This window comes from Aplidium turbinatum, chromosome 13 (assembly GCF_918807975.1).
Source record: "Aplidium turbinatum chromosome 13, kaAplTurb1.1, whole genome shotgun sequence".
In the NCBI taxonomy this organism is placed as follows: domain Eukaryota; kingdom Metazoa; phylum Chordata; class Ascidiacea; order Aplousobranchia; family Polyclinidae; genus Aplidium; species Aplidium turbinatum.
This window is the reverse complement of record NC_137484.1, coordinates 2,509,746-2,535,295: the sequence shown is the minus strand read 5'-3', so window position 1 is coordinate 2,535,295 and position 25,550 is coordinate 2,509,746. Positions and strand designations below refer to the sequence as shown.

The 25,550-nt window shown below is 38.0% G+C and overlaps 1 protein-coding gene and 1 long non-coding RNA gene across 5 annotated transcripts; one reads left to right on the top strand and one right to left on the bottom strand.

The window, feature by feature from the left end:
- Positions 1-2,446: 2,446 nt before the first annotated feature.
- LOC145782523 (uncharacterized) lies at positions 2,447-5,449 on the top strand. The gene is made up of 3 exons (XR_014290842.1): positions 2,447-3,517; positions 3,716-3,908; positions 4,809-5,449. It is a non-coding gene; the product is annotated as an uncharacterized LOC145782523 (long non-coding RNA).
- A 13,697-nt stretch (positions 5,450-19,146) lies between these two features.
- LOC145782166 (TLC domain-containing protein 4-A-like) lies at positions 19,147-25,550 on the bottom strand. Of its 4 annotated transcripts, none has more exons than XR_014290818.1 (5): positions 23,598-24,255; positions 22,828-22,901; positions 21,608-21,760; positions 20,351-20,769; positions 19,147-19,854 (listed from the first exon to the last, which is right to left on the bottom strand). XR_014290818.1 is itself a non-coding variant. In XM_082593931.1 (5 exons), the coding sequence occupies exons 1-5, from the start codon at positions 25,424-25,426 to the stop codon at positions 20,637-20,639; spliced, it is 465 nt and encodes a 154-aa protein (XP_082450057.1). In that variant the 5' UTR covers positions 25,427-25,550; the 3' UTR covers positions 19,147-20,636. The 4 variants fall into 4 exon arrangements, 3 of the variants coding, with proteins under 3 accessions (XP_082450057.1, XP_082450058.1, XP_082450056.1); XM_082593931.1 differs by adding an exon at positions 25,423-25,550 and having other exon boundaries at positions 19,147-20,769; positions 23,598-23,698; XM_082593932.1 differs by having other exon boundaries at positions 19,147-20,769; positions 23,598-23,698; positions 24,164-24,188.

The window sequence follows — 25,550 nt, the reverse complement described above, 5'->3', positions numbered from 1 at the left end:
GACGTTAGGATATAAAGCCTTGACATCAGCCGCGACTGAATGTAATTGATTGCTTTTGAGCTTTTCTGTGATTTGGGTTTGTTTGTCCGATTGCCATTGCATGAGTGTTTCTAGATAGTGTTTGCTATCTCTACAAAATTCATTTATTTCACTTTGACAAAAGGTTATGCTGACGGGTTTAACCAAATGTTCAATTAAAGCGGTGAGTCGGGATGTTGTGATGTGGCCAGATACCTGTAGCAATCAGTGGCGGCTCGTCTATAGAAACTGCAGAACTGCAGCACCCCCTGAACATTTCAGAATTTTTTTTTTTGTTAATTTCACGTTTTTTTTATTTTGTCTATAGATCCTACCGACTAGAAGTTTCATAATTTCTGAATTTTAAAAATTATTATGATTTTTCAAGTTTTATATTTGGAAGCTCTGAACTGCAAGCTCTGCAGTTGCAATCTTATAAAAGAAGAACAAACAGGAATGGTGACGTCATATTTGGCTGAGGTTGCTTTAAAACTGCACAATTCCGAACTGCAAATTTTGCAGTTGCCTGTCAGGCTAGCTATTGTTGCAAGTATACCGTACTTCATCGTTTTCAAGCACAATGTTAGGTGGTTAGACTAATGTGCTTTGCTTTCTGCACGAAAAGATAAAGCTTAGACTAGGTTATCATTCTTACTTAATTAAATATAACTTTTGATGACGGAGATGATCTCATTGCGTTGGAACCGTTTCAATTTTCAAGTTTCAAAAAAAAATAATAATAAAAAAAAAAAAAAATTGATTGATTGATTGAAATTTAAGCTTGGTTCATTGTTTACTTGCGATAATAAGTTAAGGTCAAAAATCTAGGGGTGTAGCCTAACTGTAAGAACAATGCTAATTGGCTAGATTTTTCATCAGCATTTTGCTGAGCAGGGTCTGCCATATTTACATTAATTCCACATCGCATTGTTATTTTCAGGCTGTGTGTTGATGGTTTATAAGTGCTAGGCTACCGTACTTGTGCAGCAAGTTGTAGACTGGTAGAAGGATAGGTTATGACATGGGAGGCTGCAACGTGGTGCTGTCAATGTGAACTTTCGTATACGAACAGTTAATAAAGTTCATGAACATTTGGAACCCTTAAAATTCTGCCTTGATGAAATAGCCTACAGTCTACATCAATTACTGATCATACCATTTCAGAAGCAACAGGTATTTTGCATTAACTTACCAACGAAAAATTGTCTGTTGGTTGCAGCTGTTTCATCAAATAATGCCTCATGTTGAAGTGATTTTCAACCAAATGCAATCTCGAAATATTGATGTGTTGAAAGTATATACATTAGAGTGGTTCAAAAAAACACAAATTTCTCAGAATCTTCCTCCAAAAGGCTTAAAATGTGCCATTTGCCCATAGAAGTGCCCTTGCAAAAAATTAGACTGATTGGAGGTCGTTTGAAAGTCAATCAGATTTTCACTTTTTTACCACATGATGCATAAAACACCTTATTTTTCAATATTCTTCTGTTCAAAGATATTCAAAGGCAAAACTTGTAATACACAGTGCAAGGTGGATGGCAAAGGCCATCTACTCCCTAAAGATAATTTTGTTCCGGGACCAGTTCAAACTTACCATTAAAGAGATCACTGGTTTATCCCAGTTTTGTCTCTTTGTGGCTCTTGTTTATGCACGGTACTGGCACGAGGCTCCATTAGCTACAAGAGCTCCTAACAACGACTTGAAAGTTCTCGACCTCTTTCACCACTACCCAATATGTCATATCAAGAAAGCAGCTCTGAAGGCCCTCCGGCCTCCATCGTCACTTGTGGTATTTTTCTGAGCATCTTGCGCTGTTTGAGGATAGCCAAAACAGCAATGGTGACAAACTTGGCACGACCACCACATCCAAAAATTCTGAAGCGGTTGGATGGGACAGGCTTCGACCATCAATCTCCAATAGTCATTTATAACAAGTCGGTCACTAAAGCTTTTTGATCTGCTGTGCACAAATGGTAACAAAGAAGCAGGAGCATTCCTTGCCAATTTCCCCATGCCCATACCTCTGGGCATCAGACCCAGCATACCATAAATTTAAAGCCGGTGTCAGTCTCCTGAAAGTGGTTAATGACGCAGCCGAGCGAAGAATTGCACTAATTCAGTCCTACAATTCAGCTGTAACCAAAGATGAGACTCAGAACAGTACCTACTGCAGTTAGTAAGCACCCACAGGAAAAGGTTTCCGGTGCCAACCAAAGCAACCCTCATTCTCAACAAAGCCTGAAATGAGACTGTGATGAAAACAATGGCCGAATGTCATATCTGATTTAACACCACAGTCCTTGATGCTAACATTGTATTTTAATTCATTTATCGTGGACGTGATATTGATGTCTCTTGTGATAAATAAAAAATTGTATTATGTTTAAACTTATTTAACCTATGAAAATGATTGGTGAGACTACTGCCGGTTTCGAGTGAACATTTTTCAATAATAATGGTAGTTGCCGATAGTATAGTATGGATATAAGACTTTTGCTTTGTTGGGTGTTAAGTTAATAAATGCTGTTTACATACACACTAAGTTTAATTCTGCATCATATATAAGTCTAGCTCATTCTCTGCTGTGGTTTTCGAGATAATAGGAGGCATTCCTCCCTCTGTAAGTCTTGCACACAATATCGGCCTGTGTGAGATAAGGTTTAACGTAGGCAGAATGTGGTAAAAAAGTGAAAATCTGATTGACCTTCAAATGATCTCCAATCACTCTAATTTTTTGCAAGGGCACTTCTATTGGGAAATGGCACATTTTAAGCCTTGTGGAGGAAGATTCCGAGAAACTTGTATTTTTTTGAACCACTCTAATATACATGAATATATAAGCAATTTCAAAAGTGCAATTTCTGTGATAAGAAACTTAAAAGTACTGTGAGAATTCTTCAAAAACACTTATGGCTGAAGCGAAGGAGGTGTGTGACTGCATATGCGTTGACATAATGGCTAGATATTCCTTCACCAAACAATTAGTAGCTGCAAAATTGTTCAACAAGAGAAGCTTCAATAGCTTTAAGAATAAACTGCCCATACATGAGGTGGCAGTAACTGTTGAAGCATATCCCATCATCATAGAAAAAGAAAAGTTTAAAACTGAACTTGCAGTATTCTGCAGCAGGTCGGACATGCATGAATATTCCGCGTTATTTGAATTGTTGACATTTATTCAGAAAAGTGATTTAAATGATGCTCTCAGTGAAATTTCCAAACTGGTAAAAATCCTCCTGACCATTCCTATATGACTACAGCAGAGTCTGAACGCTGCTTTTCAACATTAAAAAGAATCAAAACTTTTCTGAGGAGTACCATCAATCAAGAAAGGCTCTAATCAATAAATGCTCTTGCCGTCATTTCAACATAGAAAATAAATTTTGTCTCCCAGACATTAATGACAAAGTCATTTACCTTTTTGCTCAAAAGAAAACAAGAAGAATGGATTTTGTCTATAAATAAGCTTGGTTCCAGTTGATATGAAGCAGTTTATTTGTAAGTATATAACTTATGTTTTGTAGTTTATGCCACTGTTTACCTAAGTTGTATCCACCCTAGTTATAGCCTGCATAGTGCATGTGCAGCATGCACTGTAGGAACTTTGTGTCTTTTGTTTATTTGTTATTTATAGTAATGAAATAACCCATCATAATAAAATTTGTCAGATAATCCACAAGAAATCTTGTATTTCAGCAAAAGAAAAACTTTTCTGGATCATCCATGGCCTTGACTGAGTAACTCACTACTTAACGGAAAGTTCAACTCGTCAATGATGCAAAACACCAATTTGGGAAAAGAAATGTCTGGACAATCAATGGCAACAGTTTTGTATTTATTTATTCACAGACACACATAATCAAATCTTCAGAAGACATCCTAAAGTTAAGTATGTACTGATTAATTAATCTTTTAATGTTTCGGGTTAGGCCTATTAATAGCCTATCTAATTTGTTAAAACTGGTAACTATTTACAAAACAGTGCTTATATATGTATATTTAAATCAAATATAATATAGTTATTACTATCTGAAGCCTTTACAAATTGTTTCACCTAACGGATCATCAGAAGGTTTTATTCAAATAGAATATTTGATTTAATTCGCTCTGCTTTGCCTTTTTGCTTGGCATTGAGCACTTTTTGTAGTATTAATAGTTTTCATTGTTTTTTATATGTATATTTATATATGATACTGCAAATAATTTTAACCAATGTATATTGTACTAGATTGTCACTCTCATGTTGGACACTTCCTTGTTACTTGTAAATTAGGAGAAAAAGTCTGCTTTGAATTCATCGTATTTTTTGTCCCAACAATGATAGTTGTAGCAAGATCCCGATATCAATTGAGCAATATTGTGTTCAAACTGGAAATTGGTGTTTTCGTGTTTAAATTTCACAACAACTTACTACCAGATTGCTTCTTCAACCGTTTTAAATATGTCAAAGAGGTTCACAGCCTGTGTACAAGAAACCATGATAATGGTTCTCTAAACATTCCATACTTCTCAAAAAGCTTGTAACTCAGCATTCAATAGAATTCACAGGTGCAAAAACATGGAACGAATTTCCTTCTTCAATTAGAAAGAGTGATACAAAGTCACTTTTTGTCCACAAACTAAAGCAACATTTAAGCGAACAAAACGGATACGCAATAGAAAGACAACGTAGAAAGGCTGTTTTTTACATTTATATGAAGATTCCAGTTGAAATCCGAAATACTTTACAAAAGATTAGGCCTACCTAACAATAATGTTGACTGCTTGTGCTGTACTTTTATGTTTGTAGATATTAACAGCAAACGCAACACTCCATAACTAACACGACACCATAGGAGATAAGAGCTTCATCAACACCATCAGGACATCATCATCTACCAGCTCATCCATTCCATCACCCACCAGGACAAGAAACAATAACTTAAACTGGATCTCAAACCTCAATCGTCGTAGGCTACTGTGTGGGGTGCACTCTGACCATAGAAAGAGCTCAACATCTGCTCTCCTGGGCCACATTGAAACGGGCTTTTGCCTGAGGATGGGTTTCTTTTATGTTCGGTTTTCTTTCTCGATCTTATTATTATTATTATGATTACTGCTCAGTGCTCATCCACATCAATATTGGAACTGACAAATTCAATCCACAACACTTTTCATTAGGATGTCATTCATTACTACATGTGTGCTTGTTTATGTTTTATTTTTTACTGTTTGTTTATTGGGTTTTGTGGCCGTGGCTAACTGAACATAGCCTACTACATGATTTTCTATTCAGGCACGTTTTAAACCTTTCAAGGTTTTGCCACCTTTTCCCATTCATTAACGTGCTGGTAGGCTTATATCGACTATTGTAGTTAGTAGTATCTTTTTCGTTGTGTTAATGACAAAAAATAAAATGATTGACTGATATTCATATGAGCAAAATGTTCCCATCTATCACTTCAGATTTCCTATTTTGCACCAACCTTTAAGAAAAACCAATTTTTTTATTTCAAAGTTCTAAAAGTCCACATTTTCAACTGCTCAAAATTTTTATTTTTTGTCCTGAAAACACCAAGAATGACATTTTAGAGCATATAAAAGTGCAAAATTTTCTGTGGGAGCATGCCCCCAGACCCCCCTAGGAAGCTCGCGCCTTCGGCGATCGTCTGTTCGTGTTGGATTATGACGTCATACTTACCATCAAAATTTGCAGCACCCCCATCATCAAAGGTCACGAGCCGCCACTGGTAGCAATCGTACAGGAATTTCAGTGACATTAATGGTTTTTAAATTGTCCGGTGTGAGTTTGTGTGTTTTGAACAGGGGGTAGGCAAATGCTGGGTCTTTGGTCGAAAAATATTTTGCTTTACTACCTGTAATTTTGGTGTATGACCCCTGTGCAGATTTTTTTCTTCCAATTGTATGGAAGAGTAAATCGTCGTCAATAACATTTAGTTCGTGAAGTAATATTATTTTCTTTTCACATGTTTGCAGGATCAAGTTCAGTTGTGCATCAATTCCTTTCTGTGTAATATCCATTTTAGTAAAAGAATTCAACTCTCGTTCCAAGATTTGTTGATAATCTTTGTAATTTAGTATCAAAATTTTCCCGTCTTTGTCCGCTCTGCAAATGACAATTTTATTGTTTTGTGTCAGATTGGTGAGCTTTTTTAAGCTTTTCCTTAGACCTGTGTCCAAATTGTTCTTGTGTTTAAAATTATGTGTGACCATATCTCCTAGATTTCTTAATTTTGAAGTAGCCATGTCAGTGTAAACTTTAATTTTTTCGTCAATGAGATCTGGGTCCGGTCGGGAGTGTTTTGTTACTTTTAATTTGGGTGGTATGATTGTTTTTTGTTCCTCCTCTTGTTCGCCATGTTTTAAAACGTTAAACCACTCAACTCTTCTAATGTGTTGGTGCAAAGTTAACCACTCATTAGTTTCCATTTTTTGAGACCATTTGGGTGTGGGGACAAAATTTAAGCCATGCATCAGCAAGAGTTTATCTGTTTCTTCTAATTGTATGTCTGATTTATTTAAAATCATTGTTTCTGCTCTTTTAAGACTTTCTTGTTTTCTTTTGAAGATCTTTCTCTTTGAAAAATAAATTTAAAAAAGGCCAAATTTAAGGCCAAATCTAGAAACAGGCCAAATGTATACGGTAATTTCTAAGGCTAACAGACTCTAAAAAAAGCCAAATTCGAAAAATTCGGCCTTAAAAAGGCCAATCTGGTAACCCTGGCCTACAGAATTGCCAGATCTGAAATTCATAAAAAAGCCAAATTAACCTCAAAATTAAGCCAAACAAGTTTAAAAGTAGTAAAATATCTTAATTTATCACTCACTCAATTTTAAGTGCAATGTGACCAAATAATCTTACTAAACATTGAGAAATAACAAAAAATATAGAATCCCTTCACTTTTCACTAAAGTGCCCAAAAAATGGAGTTACTTTTACTGTGAACCTGCATTTACACTCATTAACATTGAACACTGCAAAATAACCTGCAAGTGTTATAATAACGAATTAGCGGATAACTTTAGAACTTTCTTCACACAATCACACATGTGTCATCTACTGTACACATTTGTATAACACCCTACACTCAAGTGGAAATTCACAGTAAAATACCCAATCGCAATCAAGGTGTGGGACAATTTACCCTAAAATATAAAAAACACATAAAAAAGGCTACAAAGTGTTTTGTAAAACTTGCACAAAATACTTCTTGAATAATCAGGAGCGATGGATGCGATATCCACATTTCTTCTGCCGTATTCGTTTTTTTTTTCTGTTCTACCTTCCTTTTTGTTTTGTCAAATTGTTATTTAAAAACGCAATACATTGCTGCTTGCTTTCATATAACACAGTGGTTCCCAACCTTTTTTAACCGGTGGACCCTTTTAGTCGATATTCAAGTCTAAATTGCCCCCTTAAAAATTTCGTTTGTTAAAAACTCGTTTACATTAATATTTTAATCTAAGTCTTGGAAAATAAACTAAATTTTCACTAGTAGCCTAATAAGCTTTTTAGCTTGTACGCCTAATATTCTTTTTCATACTAAAATAATTTTCTTAATGAAGAACGGTGCTAAAAAGTATTTTATTCTAAGAATACACTTAAAATATAAGAGTCAATGCATTTAACAGTCTGTGTGAAGCTTGTGATTGTTTGTTTCGACAACTCATGGATGTTGTGGAAAAGTATTGAAAAGAGCACAACTAATATCATTCTCCACGTCTAATCTGTTTCTCTGTTTTGTTTTCATTTCCAAGAGTTAAAAAACTTGATTTGCATACATAAGTAAAAGCAAACGAAAGGATATATACTTCGAATAGCTTTCTCTGCCACTTTGAGGTAGGAATTACACATTAATGGCCAAAATCCAGTGATCGATTTTTCTCTGAACAAGTCTCTTGTGCAAGAATCCGTTTTGAGTTCTAAAAATTCATCCTGCAATTTATCGGAAGGTTTTCCGTCAACAATGTGAACAAATTTCGTATTAAATCAAGCTCATCGTCATAAACTTCAGGAAAATATCGAATAAATTCTAGTTATAAAGCTGTGAGATGTGGCAAAATCAATTCTTTTTCCAACTCTGGAAGAACTTGTTCTTTGCTGTCAACAACCACCACCGATGATAACTCTAACTTTGTTTATTGACTAACTAACAATTGTTTATTCTAACTTTTCTCTTTCAATGATCAAGCTTGCTGGTGAAAGCTTCCAAAGCATCTTTAAATGCTGAGCGGTACTGGCATCTGCTTCTTGAAGGGCCACTCAAGCCAGGCTGGTCGAAAAGTAGAGGCCAGACAAAATTTAGTCCCCCTCGACCAGGACAGTAGAGCCTTCTAGTACCTTAAGACAATCTCCTAATAACAGTGACATTAATCAATCACTCTCCTCCAACCTGCCTTGAGCCAGTATGGAAGCAGTACAGCTTGTAAATTCACATGGTATCAATATGTCAATGGTTCATAGATACAGATAACCAATGTTGATGCGCAATCTGCTTTGAACGGAGATGGCGATTCAATATATACAGTATATTGGTGTTTTTCTCTTGCATATTCAGATTTAGTTTATTCAATGGACCAAACAAATAAGCAAGGAATCCATCTGTCATCATTTAGCAATGTAACAAATTCCAAGTTTATCTAAAGGTCAAAAAAGAATTTCAGCTCGTCTCTGAGCTCAAGCACTCGCTTGGTTACGTTTCTGCATCCATGTCAATGCATAGTTACTTCAATAGTCGGGAGTTAATCTAATAATAATTTCCTCTTTAACGCTCTAGTGTAGACCAACTTACTGGGCTTAAAAAGGTTTACAATCCTAAAACCAATTTCCCCCCTAGCAGTGGCGTAGCCAGGAAAAAATTTTTGGAGGGGCCAAATATTTGATGAATTGAAGAAAACGACAAAGTGTTTGATTTGAGCCATCGCCACCTGATGTGCAGTGGCGTATCCTGGTGGGTTGAGCAAAGGAAGCAATAAAGCTGATGGGGGGTAGAGCGTGCCGAAGGCACGCGTATACTAGAGGGGTCCGGGGGCATGCTCCCCCGGAAAAATTTTGCAAAATTACACTCAAATAATGGATTGTAACGCTTTCTGGAAACACTTTTAAGGTAATATTTGTATGAAATTTATTAGCAGATAAACAGCTATTAACTTATTAAAGGTAGCTCTTACACACGAACAGGCAAAACCTGCGGCTAAAATTAGAGAACACCAAAAACTCAGCTACACAAAAACTCAATAACTACACAAAAACCCAACAGAGTAAGCCATTCTGAAATTGCTTCTACAAATTAGTTAAAAGAAACGTAAATCGCGTGAATTTTGCGCGATTTACGATTTGCAAAATTTATTGGAGTCTTTCTGTGTGTCTAAACAAGTCTTTGGGGGTGTTAATAGCCAGATCCAGTGGCGTAGCCAAGGGGGGGGGGGTTTGGAGGTTACAACCCCCCCTTTGGCACGCGTGTGACGTCACGATATTGAGAATGATGCTTTCAGTCTAAAAAAATTGCCTAATTTTAAACAAAATTGCATTGAAAAAGCGAGTTTTGCCAATACCAAACATCTCAGCCAGGAATTAGCAACAAGAAAACACAGAGACTTAGCTTTATTTTCGAAAAATGCCGAAGAAAACATGATCTTATCCTTTTGCTATGCTACCAGACAGCACCATTTTATAGGAATATTCGTACCCACATTTTTGTTGAAAATGCTCTCAGAATGCACCAAATTCAAAGTAATTTTTCAAAATTTTCTGGGGGAGGCCCCCCAGACCCCCCGCTGCTGGATGGCTAAATCCTCCCCTTTCAAAATTCCTGGCTACGCTACTGGCCAGATCTCTTGGAAAAGCGTTATAAGTTTCTACAAGTTTTATTATATTTTCAACAAAGGGCTCAACTTTGGAATCTAAACTTTGAATATTTGGGGGGGCCATGGCCCTTTTCGCCCCCCCCCTGGCTACGCCTATGCCCCCTAGTGGGGAATTCCCCCCCGGTTGGGAACCACTGATATAACAGTTTGAGTGAATGCAGGCTCCACGGGTGCAACCTAGTTCGTACCCTGAAAAGATCGAAAAAAAAATTAAAAAAAGCCGAAGTCGCTGATGGGAGTTTCTACAAACAGCTCGAGGAGTATGGTTAGCAGAAACTGCGGTTAACGGAAACTGCGGTTAGCGGAAATTGCGGAAAAATATTTGCAGAAACTGCGATCAACGAGGATTAGGGTTAGAGAGCATAGATTACTCGATGGTTAGAGTTAGGGTAAGCGGAAACTGCTGAAGAATGTTTGCGAAAACTGCGGTCAGCGAGGGTTAGGGTTAGAGCCATAGACACCTTAAATAGAAAGGACTAGTATCTGCTATGCTCGGTATTTGGAACTTGGGTCCCAAATCCAAACTTGGGTCCATCTAAAATGTGGTATAAACTATTCATAAAACTTTGCTTTTGATGTCTTTTACAGGGTTTTGGGGGGCAAGGATTCCATTTTTCACACTTGTTTTGTTCTAAAATATCAATGAAAGGTCTTTTGAAGCTTATTAGTCGCAAAAATATTACAATTTTGGCAAAAATTGGTGTTTTTTTTACTTAAGTCAATGGAACAAGAATTAAATTAAATTTTACACACATTTTCACTATCTTATATGATGAACACCTGTGAAATTTATTGAGAAACACGAGAGTTATAAAGCATTTAGTTTGGAGGGGTCTGCCGAGGGTGCACAATTTTTTTACTTTTGGCCATGTTTGAGGTCCTATTACTGCTTAAGTAAATTAGGTAAGAACCTAATTTTTTTACAAGTGATAGTAGCCTACTTCTGCCAAATATTGAAAAAATAACATCGTTCACATTGTCACTCTAAAAGGTCAAAGACATCCAAATGTGGCCGTTTCCAGCTCTCGATTAAAATTTTCCAAACTTAACCTTGCCAAGACCCTATTTTTGATTGATTTAGGCTGACATTTAGTAGAAATGTTGTTTACAGGATTCTCTATGAACTGAAAAAATTTTAGTACAAAATATTAAAGAGGTTGGGAGGTATTTAATGTGAAACATGGGTCGAAATGACAAAAGCAAAAAAGAGGTCCTTTATCCCGGTTACCCATGACCCCAGTAAAAATTTACACTGAAATGTCATAGAGATTCCTGTAAACAACATTTCTACTAAATTTCAGCCAAAACCAATCAAAAATAGGGTCTTAGCAAAGTTTTTAAAATTTGGAAAATTTTAATCGAGAGCTGGAAACGGCCACATTAGGATGTCTATGACCTTTGACCTTTTAAAGTGACAATACGAACGATTAAGTTTCTGGGCAGCCGATTGTAGCATCGAATAGACAGCGATAGACACGTGTTTCGCACATGAGGCTGGGCTCATCAGTATCGCATCGTATTCTTGCCACTTGGGTAATCGACTGCCGCTTTACCAGTCAGTTTAACTCTTATCCTTGTGGAAAGAAAAGAGCCCACAAAACCAGCAGGTGCCAGGGGTAGGACATGTGAAGAAGGGGTGTTCTTCCCGGCCATCAGCACAAGGCTGATCACTCCCTAGTACAGCGAGCAGCAGTAACGCTTCGCTAACCAGAACGGTGTAGCTTCCACGCTAGCCATAAAGACCTCCAATAAACGGTTAAGTTTCTGGACAGCCGATTGTAGCATCGAATAGACAGCGATAGACACGTGTTTCGCCCATGAGGCTGGGCTCATCAGTATCGCACCGTATTCTTGCCACTTGGGTAATCGACCGCCGCTTTACCAGTCAGTTTAACTCTTATCCTTGTGGAAAGATGCTACAATCGGCTGCCCTATTCGATGCTACAATCGGCTGCCCAGAAACTTAACCGTTTATTGGAGGTCTTTATGGCTAGCGTGGAAGCTACACCGTTCTGGTTAGCGAAGCGTTACTGCTGCTCGCTGTACTAGCGAGTGATCAGCCTTGTGCTGATGGCCGGGAAGAACACCCTTCTTCACAAATACGAACGATGTTATTTTTTCAATATTTGGCAGAAGTAGCCTACTATCATCTGTAAAAAAATTAGGTTCTTACCTAATTTACTTAAGCAGTAATAGGACCTCAAACATGGCCAAAAGTAAAAAAATTGTGCCCCCTCAGCAGACGCCCCCAAACTAAATGCTTTATAACTCTCGTGTTTCTCAATAAATTTCACTCAAATTTTGCAGGTGTTCATCATATAAGATAGTGAAAAGGTGTGTAAAATTTAAGAAAAATTGAATAGGTTGAATTTCTTGACTGTGTGAATTGACACAGAATGGCCCAATGGTAAATTTTCAAGTGGCTGGTAGCAGATCAAGCTCTCGTCAGATTACATTCTAAATATGCACAATTAGTTTTAGTAGTAATTGGCAAGTTTTCCAACCCCAAGCTAATAAAAATTTTATAAAAAGTTTTTTTCACTCCACTCTACTACACAGCTGTGTATGTGACCTTTGTTAAACGGATGCTGTTTTACGATCTTCATTGTAGAGTGCTTCAATATCACGCCAGCGTGCAACATGCATTTTCGCCTCTTTCATGAAAGAGAGTTCTTTATTGTGCTCAGTTGCAATTTGTGAAAAGCGTTGCAATTAGTTGCAATTCACATTTCTTTGTCATGCTTTCGACGGTTTGAAACTTCGTTACGCTGCTGACCAACTTCTTAATTCAACTGTTTCATCACAAACCATTTATTTGTGCTGCAATTCATTGGCAAACATTGCTTGCTCGTTAACTGCAACTGTTGTGTATAATTTCAATAGATTTAGCAACAGTTAGCCATAGTAGCCTACAATAAGTCATAGTTAGGCCCAGTAGCGTAGCCAGGAATTTTGAAAGGGGGGGGGGTTTGACCACCGAGCGGCGGGGGGTCTGGGGGGCCTCCCCCAGAAAATTTTGAAAAATTACTTTGAATTTGGTACATTCTGAGAGCATTTTCAACAAAAATGTGGGTACGAATATTCCTGTAAAATGGTGCTGTCTGGTAGCATAGCAAAAGGATAAGATCATGTTTTCTTCGGCATTTTTCGGAAATAAAGCTAAGTCTCTGTGTTTTCTTGTTGCTAATTCCTGGCTGAGATGTTTGGTATTGGCAAAACTCGCTCTTTTAATGCAATTTTGTTTAAAACTAGGCAATTTTTTTTTAGACTGAAAGCATCATTCTCAATATCGTGACGTCACACGCGTGCCAAAGGGGGGGTTGTAACCCTCAAACCTCCCCCTTGGCTACGCCACTGGTTAGGCCTATGTATGCGCAATTTGTGCAAATTACGCATAGGCCTACTAGTTTTAAGTTTTTGGGACCCAAGTTTAAAAACCCGAGATTGCGAGTTACGAGTCCTTCTAAGTTATTTAAAGTGTCTATGGTTAGAGCATAGATTATTCCCAGGTTAGGGTAAAGGTTAGCGGAAACTATACGGAAAAAGTTTGTGGAAACTGCGTTAGAGCATAGATCAGTCTATAGTTAGGATTAGCGGAAAGTGCAGAAAAATGTTTGCGGAAACTGCGATCAGCGAGGGTTAGGGTTAGCGAAAACTGCGATCAACGACTTCGTGCTATCTTTCTCTCGATCTTTTCAGGGGAAAATTTTTAAAATGTTTGCGGAAACTGCGATCAGCGACTTCGGCTTTTTTTAATTTTTTCTCTCGATCTTTTCAGGGTACGAACTAGGTTGCATCCGACTCCACGATCTCCTATGGTACGTTATTTTAGGGCTACATTCATTCGCACTCTCATTGGATGCATAGTGCACACTGTAGCCTACGTTTTTGTTTTACACATAGGCTACGTTTCGCTTTGCATCCAAACAAAGACAATCCATCCAACCTCAACAAGACTCTAATTTTTTTCTGACCAAAAAATAAATAGGCCTTGCCTCATGCTCACACGCTAGTAGCCTCATGCTCACACGCTAGTAGCCTCATGCTCACACGCTAGTAGCCTCATGCTCACACGCTAGTAGCCTCATGCTCACACGCTAGTAGCCTCATGCTCACACGCTAGTAACCTCATGCTCACACGCTAGTTAAAAAACAGGAATAAACTTCTGAAAACACACATATGGTTGGTTTTGAATCTTTATCAATAACTGACGTTCCAGTGCCATAACAAGAAAAATTTGGTTTGGTTATTATGACTTATGAATTTTTATCCTCGGATCGACAAAGCCATGATAGGTTGTTATTCCTAGTAGTTTTGCAATATGAGGCTTTTGACGGTTCCGGTTACCGAGGTTGACACTTGAGTGAAGCTTCCTATTGTAGAACCATGGTAGAACTAAAAGTGTTGTTGGGATGAATTATTCCATCCACAAGTGTCGCTGAATGAAAAGCAGTCCTGAACAGTGGCGGCTGGTGATTTCTAGAAATGGGGGTGCTGCGTGTTCGCCGAAGGCGAGTTCAACTGAGGGGGTCTGGGGACCTCCCCCAGAAAATTTTGAAAAATCACATTTGATTAGGTATATTCTGAGCGTATTTTCAATTTTCAGCTCTAAATTGTGATAAAAGTTTAAGATAAAACTGGCTTATTTAAAAGTTTCGCAAATGTGTAATATTTTGAAGGGGACGATCAACAAACAAATATGAATAACATGTTCTAGCTATTGTGCTGTCACAGCATCTGAGCACGGCAGGGGAATGGTAACTCACTTGGTAAAACAATGTTAGTATTAGTAAAATATTAATATTCATTACAGTAGCCTAACAGGCGGCAGGCCTGACTGGTCAGTGATAAACAACAGCTGCAAAGCCTAAAACCAAACAAGTGGGTTAGTCTTGTGAACAACGTTTAAAAGGCCAAATTACAAAATGCCAAACAATTTTTTTTGGGCAAAAAACAAAAAAAGGCCAAAAAACTGCTAAATTTTGAAAAAAAGCCAAACAGGATTTTTTCATGCCAAACAACATAAAAAATGCCAACCTGGCAACTCTGAATGTGCTGTTTGTGACACAGCACAAGCGTTTGTATAGGCAACTCAAGAAAACACGCGGCTCGTTGACGTCATGATCGAGTGTTTGTTTTATTGTAACCTTGCGCAAAATATTTCACAGCACGCAGAGTTGCCAAATATAATTTACACAGTCAGCAATTCTGTGAACAGAAGACATAAACTACATTTTGGGCAGAAGAAACGCTTTTGCAAAAACGCAAAAATATTTGAGAAACTTTTCGTGAAAATTTTTGTGGGAGTGCTGCAGCACCGCAGCACACACTAGCGAGCCGCCCCTGGTCCTGAAGTGTGTTACTCAAGCGCACACCCCGAGAGCCGAACCAGCGCCAGGTTAGGCCATCTGCAACAGCCACTGAAACCTCGAACCAATCATAAGCTACGTTTTCTGTGACGAGTAAAACACGAAAACCACATGAGAGAAAGTAAATTGAGTAAACCTTTCATCGTCAGCACCATAGCCCAGCGGGTTAGGTAATTAGTCATCTCGATGACGTGGATTCGATTCCCACCCTTGCCAATGAAAATTAGAAAAATTTAGAATTGCAATACGTCAAGTTCAACAAAAGCAGTCTTCTTTGCGAAAAGCTGCATTAGAATTTAGTGTACTAAAAAGCACTCTGTCCCGTTAATTAAAAGATATGAAAAATTTGTTTTTTGTTTATCTTTATCCTGCATTGCGGAAAAGCGGACTTGAGCGCTATGCATCGGTGTACGCCTTCCGACATGGGAAGGGTTGGGTAAGATGAGCACCTTTTTGCTTAAGTTGCTTTTACAAAAGAACGGTTTGTTTTGGAAAATTTTAATAGGGTAAACTTAAAACACTAGTGAATCAGCTACATTTTAGATTGAGTTTTATCACCTTGCGATTTTTATTTTTTTTTTTATATTGATACTTATTCGCGTGTTGCTCAACTTACCCCGGCATAAATTGTATGGGGTAAATTGAGCAATGACCTGGGGTAAGTTGAGCAATTCGATTAAGTTGAAGCATTCCCCTGTCAGTTAGTTTGTATAATTGCGAGGCATTATGCTTCACAACACAACACTGTTTTTTTTATCCAATACGAACCTAAAAAGGCACAAATTCAACAGTTCAAACATTAAATAAGCTAAGGCTATTTATTTTGGGGTAAGTTGAGCAATTGCTCCAAGATACAGTACTTCAACTAGCATTGCACACTTTACCCCATCCTGATTTTTGTGACAAAATTACAAATATTTAAAAAACTACAAGACTAACCAACCTGAACGTTTTATTGAATATCCTCACACTTTATACTTACCAATACAAAAAAACAGATTTGATTTACATAGTGTAACAATAAAGTTATTCAGTTTTTGGCAAAAAAATAAAAATTTCGAATTTTCGACATATGCCATATAATCTGATATAATTGCGTGCCATTGTAAAATGCAATTGTCAGTGGACATAACAAATAAATTGAGTGAAGTGGCATTATGAGTGATACATCCAGAATAAAAATAAAAAAATTCCGCCGACTCGTTTTTCCAAAAACAGGGGTTGCTCATCTTACCCCATTGCACACTTTACCCCAGTCTCCCCTACACCTGACCCACGCTGCAGCCGACTGCAATGTCTGTTTCCGGTTGTCTACTCTACTTATGACTTAAATTTGGTACTACCCATTACTCGAAATCGATCACTGGGTAGAGGCAATTATCGTCAAGTTTCTTGCCCAGAGAAACAACAGCAAGTGCGGGTGGCTGGAGTCGAACGTGCAGGCTATCGACTGCGAGCCCAACGCGCTAACCACTCGGCCACTGATCCATCAAAAACAAGTTTCCAAAGTATAAGCAAGAAAAGCATGGTGACAATGCAGGTAGGCTACCCTACATACACACAGTGTTAGGCGCGATAACTCATTTTTCAGTTAAGCGATAACGATAATCGATAAACGAAAAATGCCTAAAGCGATAACGATAAACGATAAATCAAAAAAAAGTTAAGCGATAACGATAAACGATAAATTATCGCCGATAATGTCCGATAACGATAATTTTTTTTCTCGATTAGCGCTGCCCCATCCCATGCAGCACGAACTGTTTTCATCAACATGACGAAAAATCGAACATAATATACTGTAAAGGGACAAAACTTTTTGTAAGTTATGCATGAATAGAATCGCAACAGCGGCAGTAGGTATCGAATCTTCAACCTCTTGATCCAGAATCAAACCACTGAGGTAACCGCCGTGCTTATAGTTATACCTTCAGATACCAGTTGGATGCTTTTATCAATTGAGTTACACTGCCGCTTACGTGCAGTAGGCAAAATAATTAAATCAAATGAAACTACCATAAAAAATTTCAAACTTTCTATTTTGCTTTCTGCTTAAAGGGCTGTTTATAGCAAAGTCAGCAATAATTAAAAAAATTCCAAAAAACGCAAAATGCTTGAAAATTTATCAGTAATCTTAAGCGTTATTGGTAGTAAAAATGTGCATACTGTGAAATCCATCAAGCTTGTCAAATTAGTCGTGTTTGTTCAAGAACAATAACATAATTCTCGTAATTTACTGATAATTTCAGATAAATTTTCTGTTTTCTTTGTGAACACCATCAAGCAATGGCAGAACGCTGAGTTGTTGAAATAAGAATTACAATATAGGCACTGTATTATTAGTGGGAATAAAAATATTTGATTGAGGTTGGCTATGTCGCATAGGTAAATCATCGTCGTATTCAGGCTTACGCCCGGTGGTTGAAGATTTAGATTAAGTGGACGGGAAGGCAAGAAAGCCAATCTTCATGTCCACCTTCAGGCATGCCTTTAAGTGTCTTGCCCTTTCGATTGCCGTTCCAGCGATCTCACCACTCGGCTATGCAGCATAAGTAAATGAGAAAGGTTATACTGTATTTAGCATAATTTTACCACGCAACTGTATGCTCATGAGCGGTGTCGAACCGGCGCCCTTTCGATTGCCGTTCCAGCGCTGTCACCACTCGTCTATGCAGCATAGGTAAATGAGAAAGGTTATACTGTATTTAGCATAATTTTACCACGCAACTCGATGCGCCTATTGTCATGCAAAAACTACTACAAGATGCAAAAAGTGTGATGTCGGTCTGCATGTCAAATGCTTCAAGCAATATCATATTCTGCAATGACTTGTTTCAGTGATGGTGGCGCGAAAGACCATGTTTCCGATGTAAAAGCGGCCTCGTATTGCGACACTTTCATAAACCACTTGCCAATTTTTTTCGCTTCGCTTCAAAGGAATCTGTACCGCCTGTGCGCTTACATTTTAATTGTAAAATTCACTCGCGATTGCCGATTGCAGCAAAACAACAAGAGACTTGTTGCATGCATTTCATTGCATTGCAATTTGCAACTCTAAAAATTATTGTGTTGTCAGGGCCGTCGCTGCAGGGGGCGTGCCCCTCCCATGACAACGACCTGTGCACACACACTTCAGGCACTGAAGAAGAACTGGTTTTAATTTTAGTTTCATTAACTAGGTGGCTATAGTAAAAATATTACTTTTCATTGTCTTTCCACTTGTGTGTTGATCCGAAATAAAATTTATCGGCGATTAATTATCGGCGATAATCAAATATTGCCTTTGGCGATAACGATAACTGAAAAAATAATTAAGCGATAACGATAAACGATAAAAATTTATCGCCGATAATTATCGCCGATAAATTATCGCCGATAATGCCCATCACTGCATACACACAATAACTTTATATTTTGTTGCTTAGCGTAGGCTACTCTTAAGTAACAGGTTAATTTTCTAGTGTTAAAATTCATTACCGTATTGCCTTTGTTTGACTTGTTGAATGCACAGGAAAACAACGTCAACAATTTATAAACCTCTTGTCAGCTAATTTTATTATAGTACTTCTATCTGGTATGATTGTGAATTAATGTAGCAGGCTAAAGTAGACTATATGGTAACACATCTGAATTTTTGCAGGTATTCCGTCAACAAGAAGAGAAAGTCCTGGCTGATCATGTGATTCACTCTTCCAAGCTATTTCATGGTTTGTCAAAACTTCAAGTCAAAAAACTCGCCTATGAGTTCGCTAAGTAAGTAGTAGCATACAAAGGTGGGTCTTTGAAGTGGTCTAAACCAAAATGCTTCTGCATCATTCAAGAGACCATCCTTCTTAAACGCTAAATAGCCAAAGCACTTCACAAAAAAGCGAAAAATGGTCAGTCTGGCAACCCTGTCTACAAATCTGCACAATCAAAAAGAGTAGGCTTTCCACAATCACTTGTATTGTGGAAATTGTGTAGCAGGAGCTTTGAGGAAAACTAGAATTTAAACTAATCAGCTATTGCGACACAAATCACAGTGTTGATGTCATAATAATGGGATCTATGGACAACCAAACGTGAAAAGACGATCATACAGACACTTGAAAAATAGAAGGTCACACGCAAGCACAGCACTCGCGTAAGAAGGTCTCAGGGGTAGTCTACATAGTGCAAAGACTCCCTCGTAAGCAAAGCAATTATTGTGGCGTTAAATTCAATATGTGCGGTCAGGTTTCCATACTTTGCATGCAACGCACCAGTCGGGCAGCATTGCACGATCAAAAAAACAAATGACGACACCAGCGAGTGACGCTGTGTAAAATATTAAAAAGTAGCGAACATCAGAAACAACAACTGCACTAGGTGCAAACTGATTAAAAATTTCATCTATTATGACGTCATCCGCCGGTTTCTAACGACAAAACAAGGACACCATACAAAGTTATATGACACGAATAAAATTGACATTGCCTAGTGCAAGAAGTGTGCTTTCCAACAGCACAGGGCACGGCAGGTTGCTCAGCAGGACAAGTGCTCAACCAATAACGTACCTCGATTGAATCAAATTGGAAATCCCTCTGAAACATGGCGGTAGGAGATGGAGTCGCACCTCACTACAAAAAAGTCGTAAATTTGTCCAGTTATTTAGGAAATTGTAAATTGTAGCGTTTTTAAAAATATATTTGCAAAAATTCGCAGGCACAAGTTTTTTTTATTTTCCTACGGCTATGCTCTGAAAGAGTGATAAAGATTTTGAATGTGAACATTACATTAGCGCTCATTTCATTGCTTATAAGTTGAAGCTTTACGATCAGATGAAGTCCAAACGTTTAAATATCATCTTAAATTTTGAAACACTCGATAATGTAGCGCTACTTCCACAAAAGTGCAATCACTTCAGAAATCACAAAGCAACAAAACGATTAAAAAGCAACGAAACGTCAGACACAACTACTAGACTGGGTGCAAACTGTTAAAATTTCATCTATTATGACGTCATACTAACGACAGAACAAGGAACCACATAAAATTAAGACACGAATGAAATTGACAAATTGCCCGGTGCAAGAAGTGTGCATTGCAACAACACAATGCAACGGCGAAACTTACGTCTAGTGAAACGATATTCGCAATATCATCTGGAATCGGCTGGTCAAGTGCGTGGCGTCACACACGTTTCATCCCGAACACGCAGCTGTGCCTTTAGTGAGGCACTGAATGTGGACAGAAGAGGACACGAAGATTTATTGTCTTCCGGTTCATTTTAACTACCGAGCATTAGCTTGCAAATCGGTGACATGCGACGTTAAATTAATAAATCTTGACGTTAAGGAATCATCGATTGGAAGCCGCAAATGTTTCAATATTCATCTTGACCAGATGTGCAGATTTCTCTCTACGACTGTTTGTCAGCAATGTTTATCCTGAAGTACTTAACCAATCCTCGCATCATTCGAGTGAACCAATAGATGTTCAAAGTGTCCACCACCACTGCTGCCGTGACGTAACAGATCAGAGGAAGGGTCAACCTGGGAAAGCAAAATGTGGCCAATCATTCGTAACGAGAGACGACACCAGACCGGCATCATTGATTTGACAACCATAAGAAGGCATATGCTTTGGTATAAATAAGTAAGTAGAACTCGGTTAATCCGGATTCGATTTGACCGGAGATTCCATCCGGATTAGGCGAAGATCCGGATTAACCGATGACGGTTCTATCAAGCCTGACTCATTTGTACTTCCAGTTTCATCCGGATTAGGCAAAGATTTGGATTAACCAAGTTCTACTTAGTTCTGTTTGAAACTTTGTGTTTACATCTCTGTGCAGCACTCGCCAACAGTGGAAGTTGTCGGGCTGCAGATCCCACAATTCTTCACGCCACGAGTTTGCAGTCTTATAATTTTAGAATTGTTAAAACAATAATTTGAAAGAAAAGCGATGCTGTGGTCACAATGGCAACACTGCTAGGCGACAATATCGCAAACCACCATTTACAATCGCGCGCTTAGTCTGCAAATGATGTCAATGCATTATTGGCAAGCTGGTTGCGTGGCCGAGCGCCTGTACAACGCTCGAAAAGGCTTCGACGCCGCTCCAAAGCACGCAGTTATGTCTCCGCAAGACATTACTGGCCACACAGACTGTAAGACATTCGAAAGGTAGAAGCACGCTGTTGTGTCTTGAGTGTTGAAGTTGGACACGAAAATTGGCTTCCTTCAACTTCAGTTTAACCAAAGAACTTAAACTTCTTCCTTCAAGTTCAACCACTGGACTTACATTTAAATGCGACAACTAAAGTGACAATGTTGTGCTGCTCAAAATGTGCCTCGATGCAACGAAAATAAACTTTTCTTCAAACCAACCTGTCTATGGCATCGGAATCCTTCAAAGGGTAGACGACCATGTAGCAATAAGGCATGATGGCAAGCCGGCATAGAAAGAAGGATAGCACCATCAACCATCCGTTGATAAAATATATCTTGGTCCGCTTCATGTTGCACACGTCCAGGATCCACCTGAGTGAAACATCCGTCACAAAACTAGCATAATCGCCGAGTTCCGTGCTTGATGGAAACAAGAATCCACATCAAGCTCATCCAGCACATGCCGCAACTAACATGGTCACACGAGGACTTTAAAATACCATGGCTGGCGATTCAAATCTTTCGTTACCTAAGAATTTAACAGTTAATTTCGCCTCTTCATTAGTTGATAGCCCATTCACAAACAACGCCAAAGTGGTTTCGAAAAATGGAAAACGATTTCAGTTTTTGCAGCATTGCCATCCTTTGTCAAATTAATCATAGCGAAGGATATCGCACAACTTGTTTTTTTTATGCCATTCTTCTAAGACATAATTAAAAAAAACACCAAAACGTGACGTGGTATAAGATTCGTTATAATGTTTAGTTCGCATTTTGAGACCAAGCTGATCTAGTTGGTGATGAAAGTGTACCAACCAGCAGATGAATATATTATATATGTATGATCATTATACATGACGAAACACAAAGAAACAGAAAAACATTCAAAAGTACAATCACCAAAGGATACGAGGGGTAAGGGATAATCAAGTTGCCCTAATTGAAAGCGAGACATTTCAAGCATAAGTGAACAAGATATACAAGTAATCACTTGCGTTTTAATATCTTGCGTTTTAATATTTTCTATACTTCTACATGGTAAGCTCACAAGTTTTCCGCGACATGTGGAATTCAAATTTTCAAACTAGGGCAGCCAATTAGCATACTAGCTGGTCACAGATTAGTCAACTCATAGCCCAAAACCTATAACTGCATTTGTGCATCCAGGACGAATCCAAAGCAGACGTTCCTTTGGAGTGATAACATTCGTATTATTTGAATTATGTAGCCACCCAAGGGCTGAACACAATTATCTGAGATAATTGCCACCGAGGATGCAACTTAGAAGCTCCAATATAACGAGACTGCGAACATAAAGTAGTAAACTCAACTTAAAACCTGAAAGTGTTTGAATTATCAAAAGGTGGAGGGTGGTGAAGTCAAAGACAATTCCTAGTACACAAACTCTGGATGCTTTTCACTGCAAGCGAGCCACCTACCTCATGTTGACAAACGGGGTGGAAAGCTCGGCAAGCAACCTCACCACAGCGACGTAGGCAAAGCATCCATCAACCTGAGCAACAGTATTTCATGTCTACATCCTCAAATAAATTGTTTTTAAATCTTAATTTACTTAGTACATCAGGAAACACATTACAGGGTGGGAGATACGGCAAAAGTAGCATTTCCTCAGGGTATGATGGTCCTGCTATTTTGCATTCATCAAATGCTAGCATTTGCACAATAATCAAACCTCTTAGTGTAATTTTTTAAGAATCGATCTCGCTATAGTAATAGCATCTTAACCAAGCACATTTAAAAAAGAAAAATTGAAACATACGTAAAACGAACAAATAAAGCAAATTCCGATATTATCAACACGCATAAAAGATTTGTTTATGAAATGACATCATAATGACCACTGCTCCTTCCCTAAGATACCGGTGAGCAGGATAAAGCTATCAAACAGATATGACGTATTTTGGCCGAAATGACCCATCTCAAAGAATCAGATTTGGAAATATCCCAATTCGACAATAGTTTTTTTCAGAGACGATCGAATCGGTGATTTCTTGAAAATGTATAATGTTAATGTTTACGCATGGCAATATTTCGTCGAGTTCAGAAATGAACTAATTGATACAGTACCAGCAATTAACATAAACACTGAGAACACGTCATTGTTTACAGTAGATGCTGATTTGTTATCAAGTTTGCGACAGTAGTTTCCTAAACAATGCGACTTAACAAGTCAAATAGAGCAACATACTATGACGCTTGCGTAGATAGTGGTTGTCAGCAGGTGATGGAGCCAGGTGGTCATGTAAGCGTCGGTGGTGTCGCTCGATGCACTCAATAGGTACAACATATCTGTGACGAAATATCTCTTAAGCATCACTGACAATGGTATTGGTTCAAACAAAAAATATCACTGCAATGCAGCAATTTTCTTGATAAGGACTAACGATCAACACACCTCAACAACAACATATATATATTCTATTTAATCATCATCAGATTCAGAGGTTAGATTGATTTTTTGTACAATTAAAAAAAGAAAGAAAGGTAGGCTATTCTGTCATCATAATTATTGTTGTGTATGTTTCAACATGCATGTTTTACGGAGCAATTTGTACACTTGTAGGCCGTGACTGGCTATCTCAGCGGTTTCTGAACTTTTCCAAAATTTTGCACAGCAAAACCTTTGAAATTTTTTGATAACACCATGTAACAAAATTTCGCAAAATTTTTAGTTGCAGAAAAATTTTTATGTATTGTGTTCTGTTACTTCAAACTAATTACCAAAATAGCAAAAAAAATCTGAAATGTCCTTACTTTTGATAAAATGTTACTTTTTCCGATTGTTAGTTTTACTCAAAGATTTTCTGTATTAACCAGCATAGTTTTCTATTAAACGTGTAAGCATGCAAACACAAAGAAATAATACGTAAATATAAGCCATACATGCATCATGCAACGATGAAAACACTTCAAAAGTGATCACATTTGTGTGACTTGCGTCTATACACAGAGAAATCTTCTCGTATTGCGGACCATACACCCCCCCCCCTCTTTCATGTTGCAAATCCACCGCCCTAGATATTTTCTTTCCATATAAGATGAAACCTTTCACCATCTTTTCCGCTTCCACCAATCACCCATACAAGGATCAACACAATCAAGATGGGAGTGCAGGAAATGCATTTTTATGGACATGAAACACACCATTTTTCATATTCTTTCATCACATTGTTTCCAAAAGTTGATAATTATTGCTTTGTTGAGCGTATTACCAAAATTCTGAATTTATGTCTGTATTAGGTATGTTGAATTCGTCATGAGAGACTTTTTCTATATCTTGAGACACTACCGTGTCTTATGCAGCTTTTTTGCTCCAGGGTTTGAAAATCTGCAACTCAGCTGCTGACTGCTATGCGAAACAGGTGCAATAGAACATAATATGGAAGAATATGCAATAGACCTCCCCAATCCTCGGACTTTCTTTTGTTTTTATCTATGTTGTGACTTTTCTGCATGGGTTTTCAATGCTGATTTCAAAAATATGCATAAAATTTTTTTTCGATCAACGTCTGGGAAGTTATTTGCTGTTTCTTGGCAACAACTTTTCATAAAAAGTACAAAAATCCCCTTTAAAACCCCTTTACTTTTAACCTAGTATACTGATATCTAGATTATCTGAAAGCATTTCTTCTACTGAAGAATTAAAAAAAAAAATTACTAAAATTGAACAATTGGTACCAGAGTTATGATCGTTTAAGTACCCAGATTACGCAGTCACGCATGACTGATTTTTGTTAATTTATTGCCAAATGATACTAGAAAAATGGTGAAAGTTGCTGTCAAGGGGTTTTTGGGGGTAAGGAGTTCAAAAAATATATTAAAAAGTGTCTCAGAGCAACAGAAAAAAAGTTATTAATAAATTGATACGAACAGTCACGCATGAATGATTTTGTCGCAGTCGCTTCATTCCTACAACAAGATGTATTCCTTAGGCACCACAAACGTTAAATGCCTTGAGTCATAAACAGTATAACGTGGAACCGATCATCTCAATGTAGCTAACATCTGGGTACCCATTGCACTAGATGTTAGAGTACACGCTTCATTGCTTGGAAAGAGCTCTGATCAAGTGTAAGATGGTCACAGTCCGCCACAATTTCAATAGCATCTCTCACCCAGCATAATGTAGTCTATGTATCTA

Coding starts and splice junctions, on each gene's coding strand:
- LOC145782166 (XM_082593930.1), bottom strand. CDS start 23,723: ATGCTTAAGAGATATTTCGTCACAGATATGTTGTACCTATTGAGTGCA. Junction 22,902..23,597: donor CTATCTACGCAAGCGTCATA/GTATGTTGCTCT, acceptor ACTGTTGCTCAG/GTTGATGGATGCTTTGCCTA. Junction 20,770..21,607: donor GATTCCGATGCCATAGACAG/GTTGGTTTGAAG, acceptor TTGCTTTCCCAG/GTTGACCCTTCCTCTGATCT.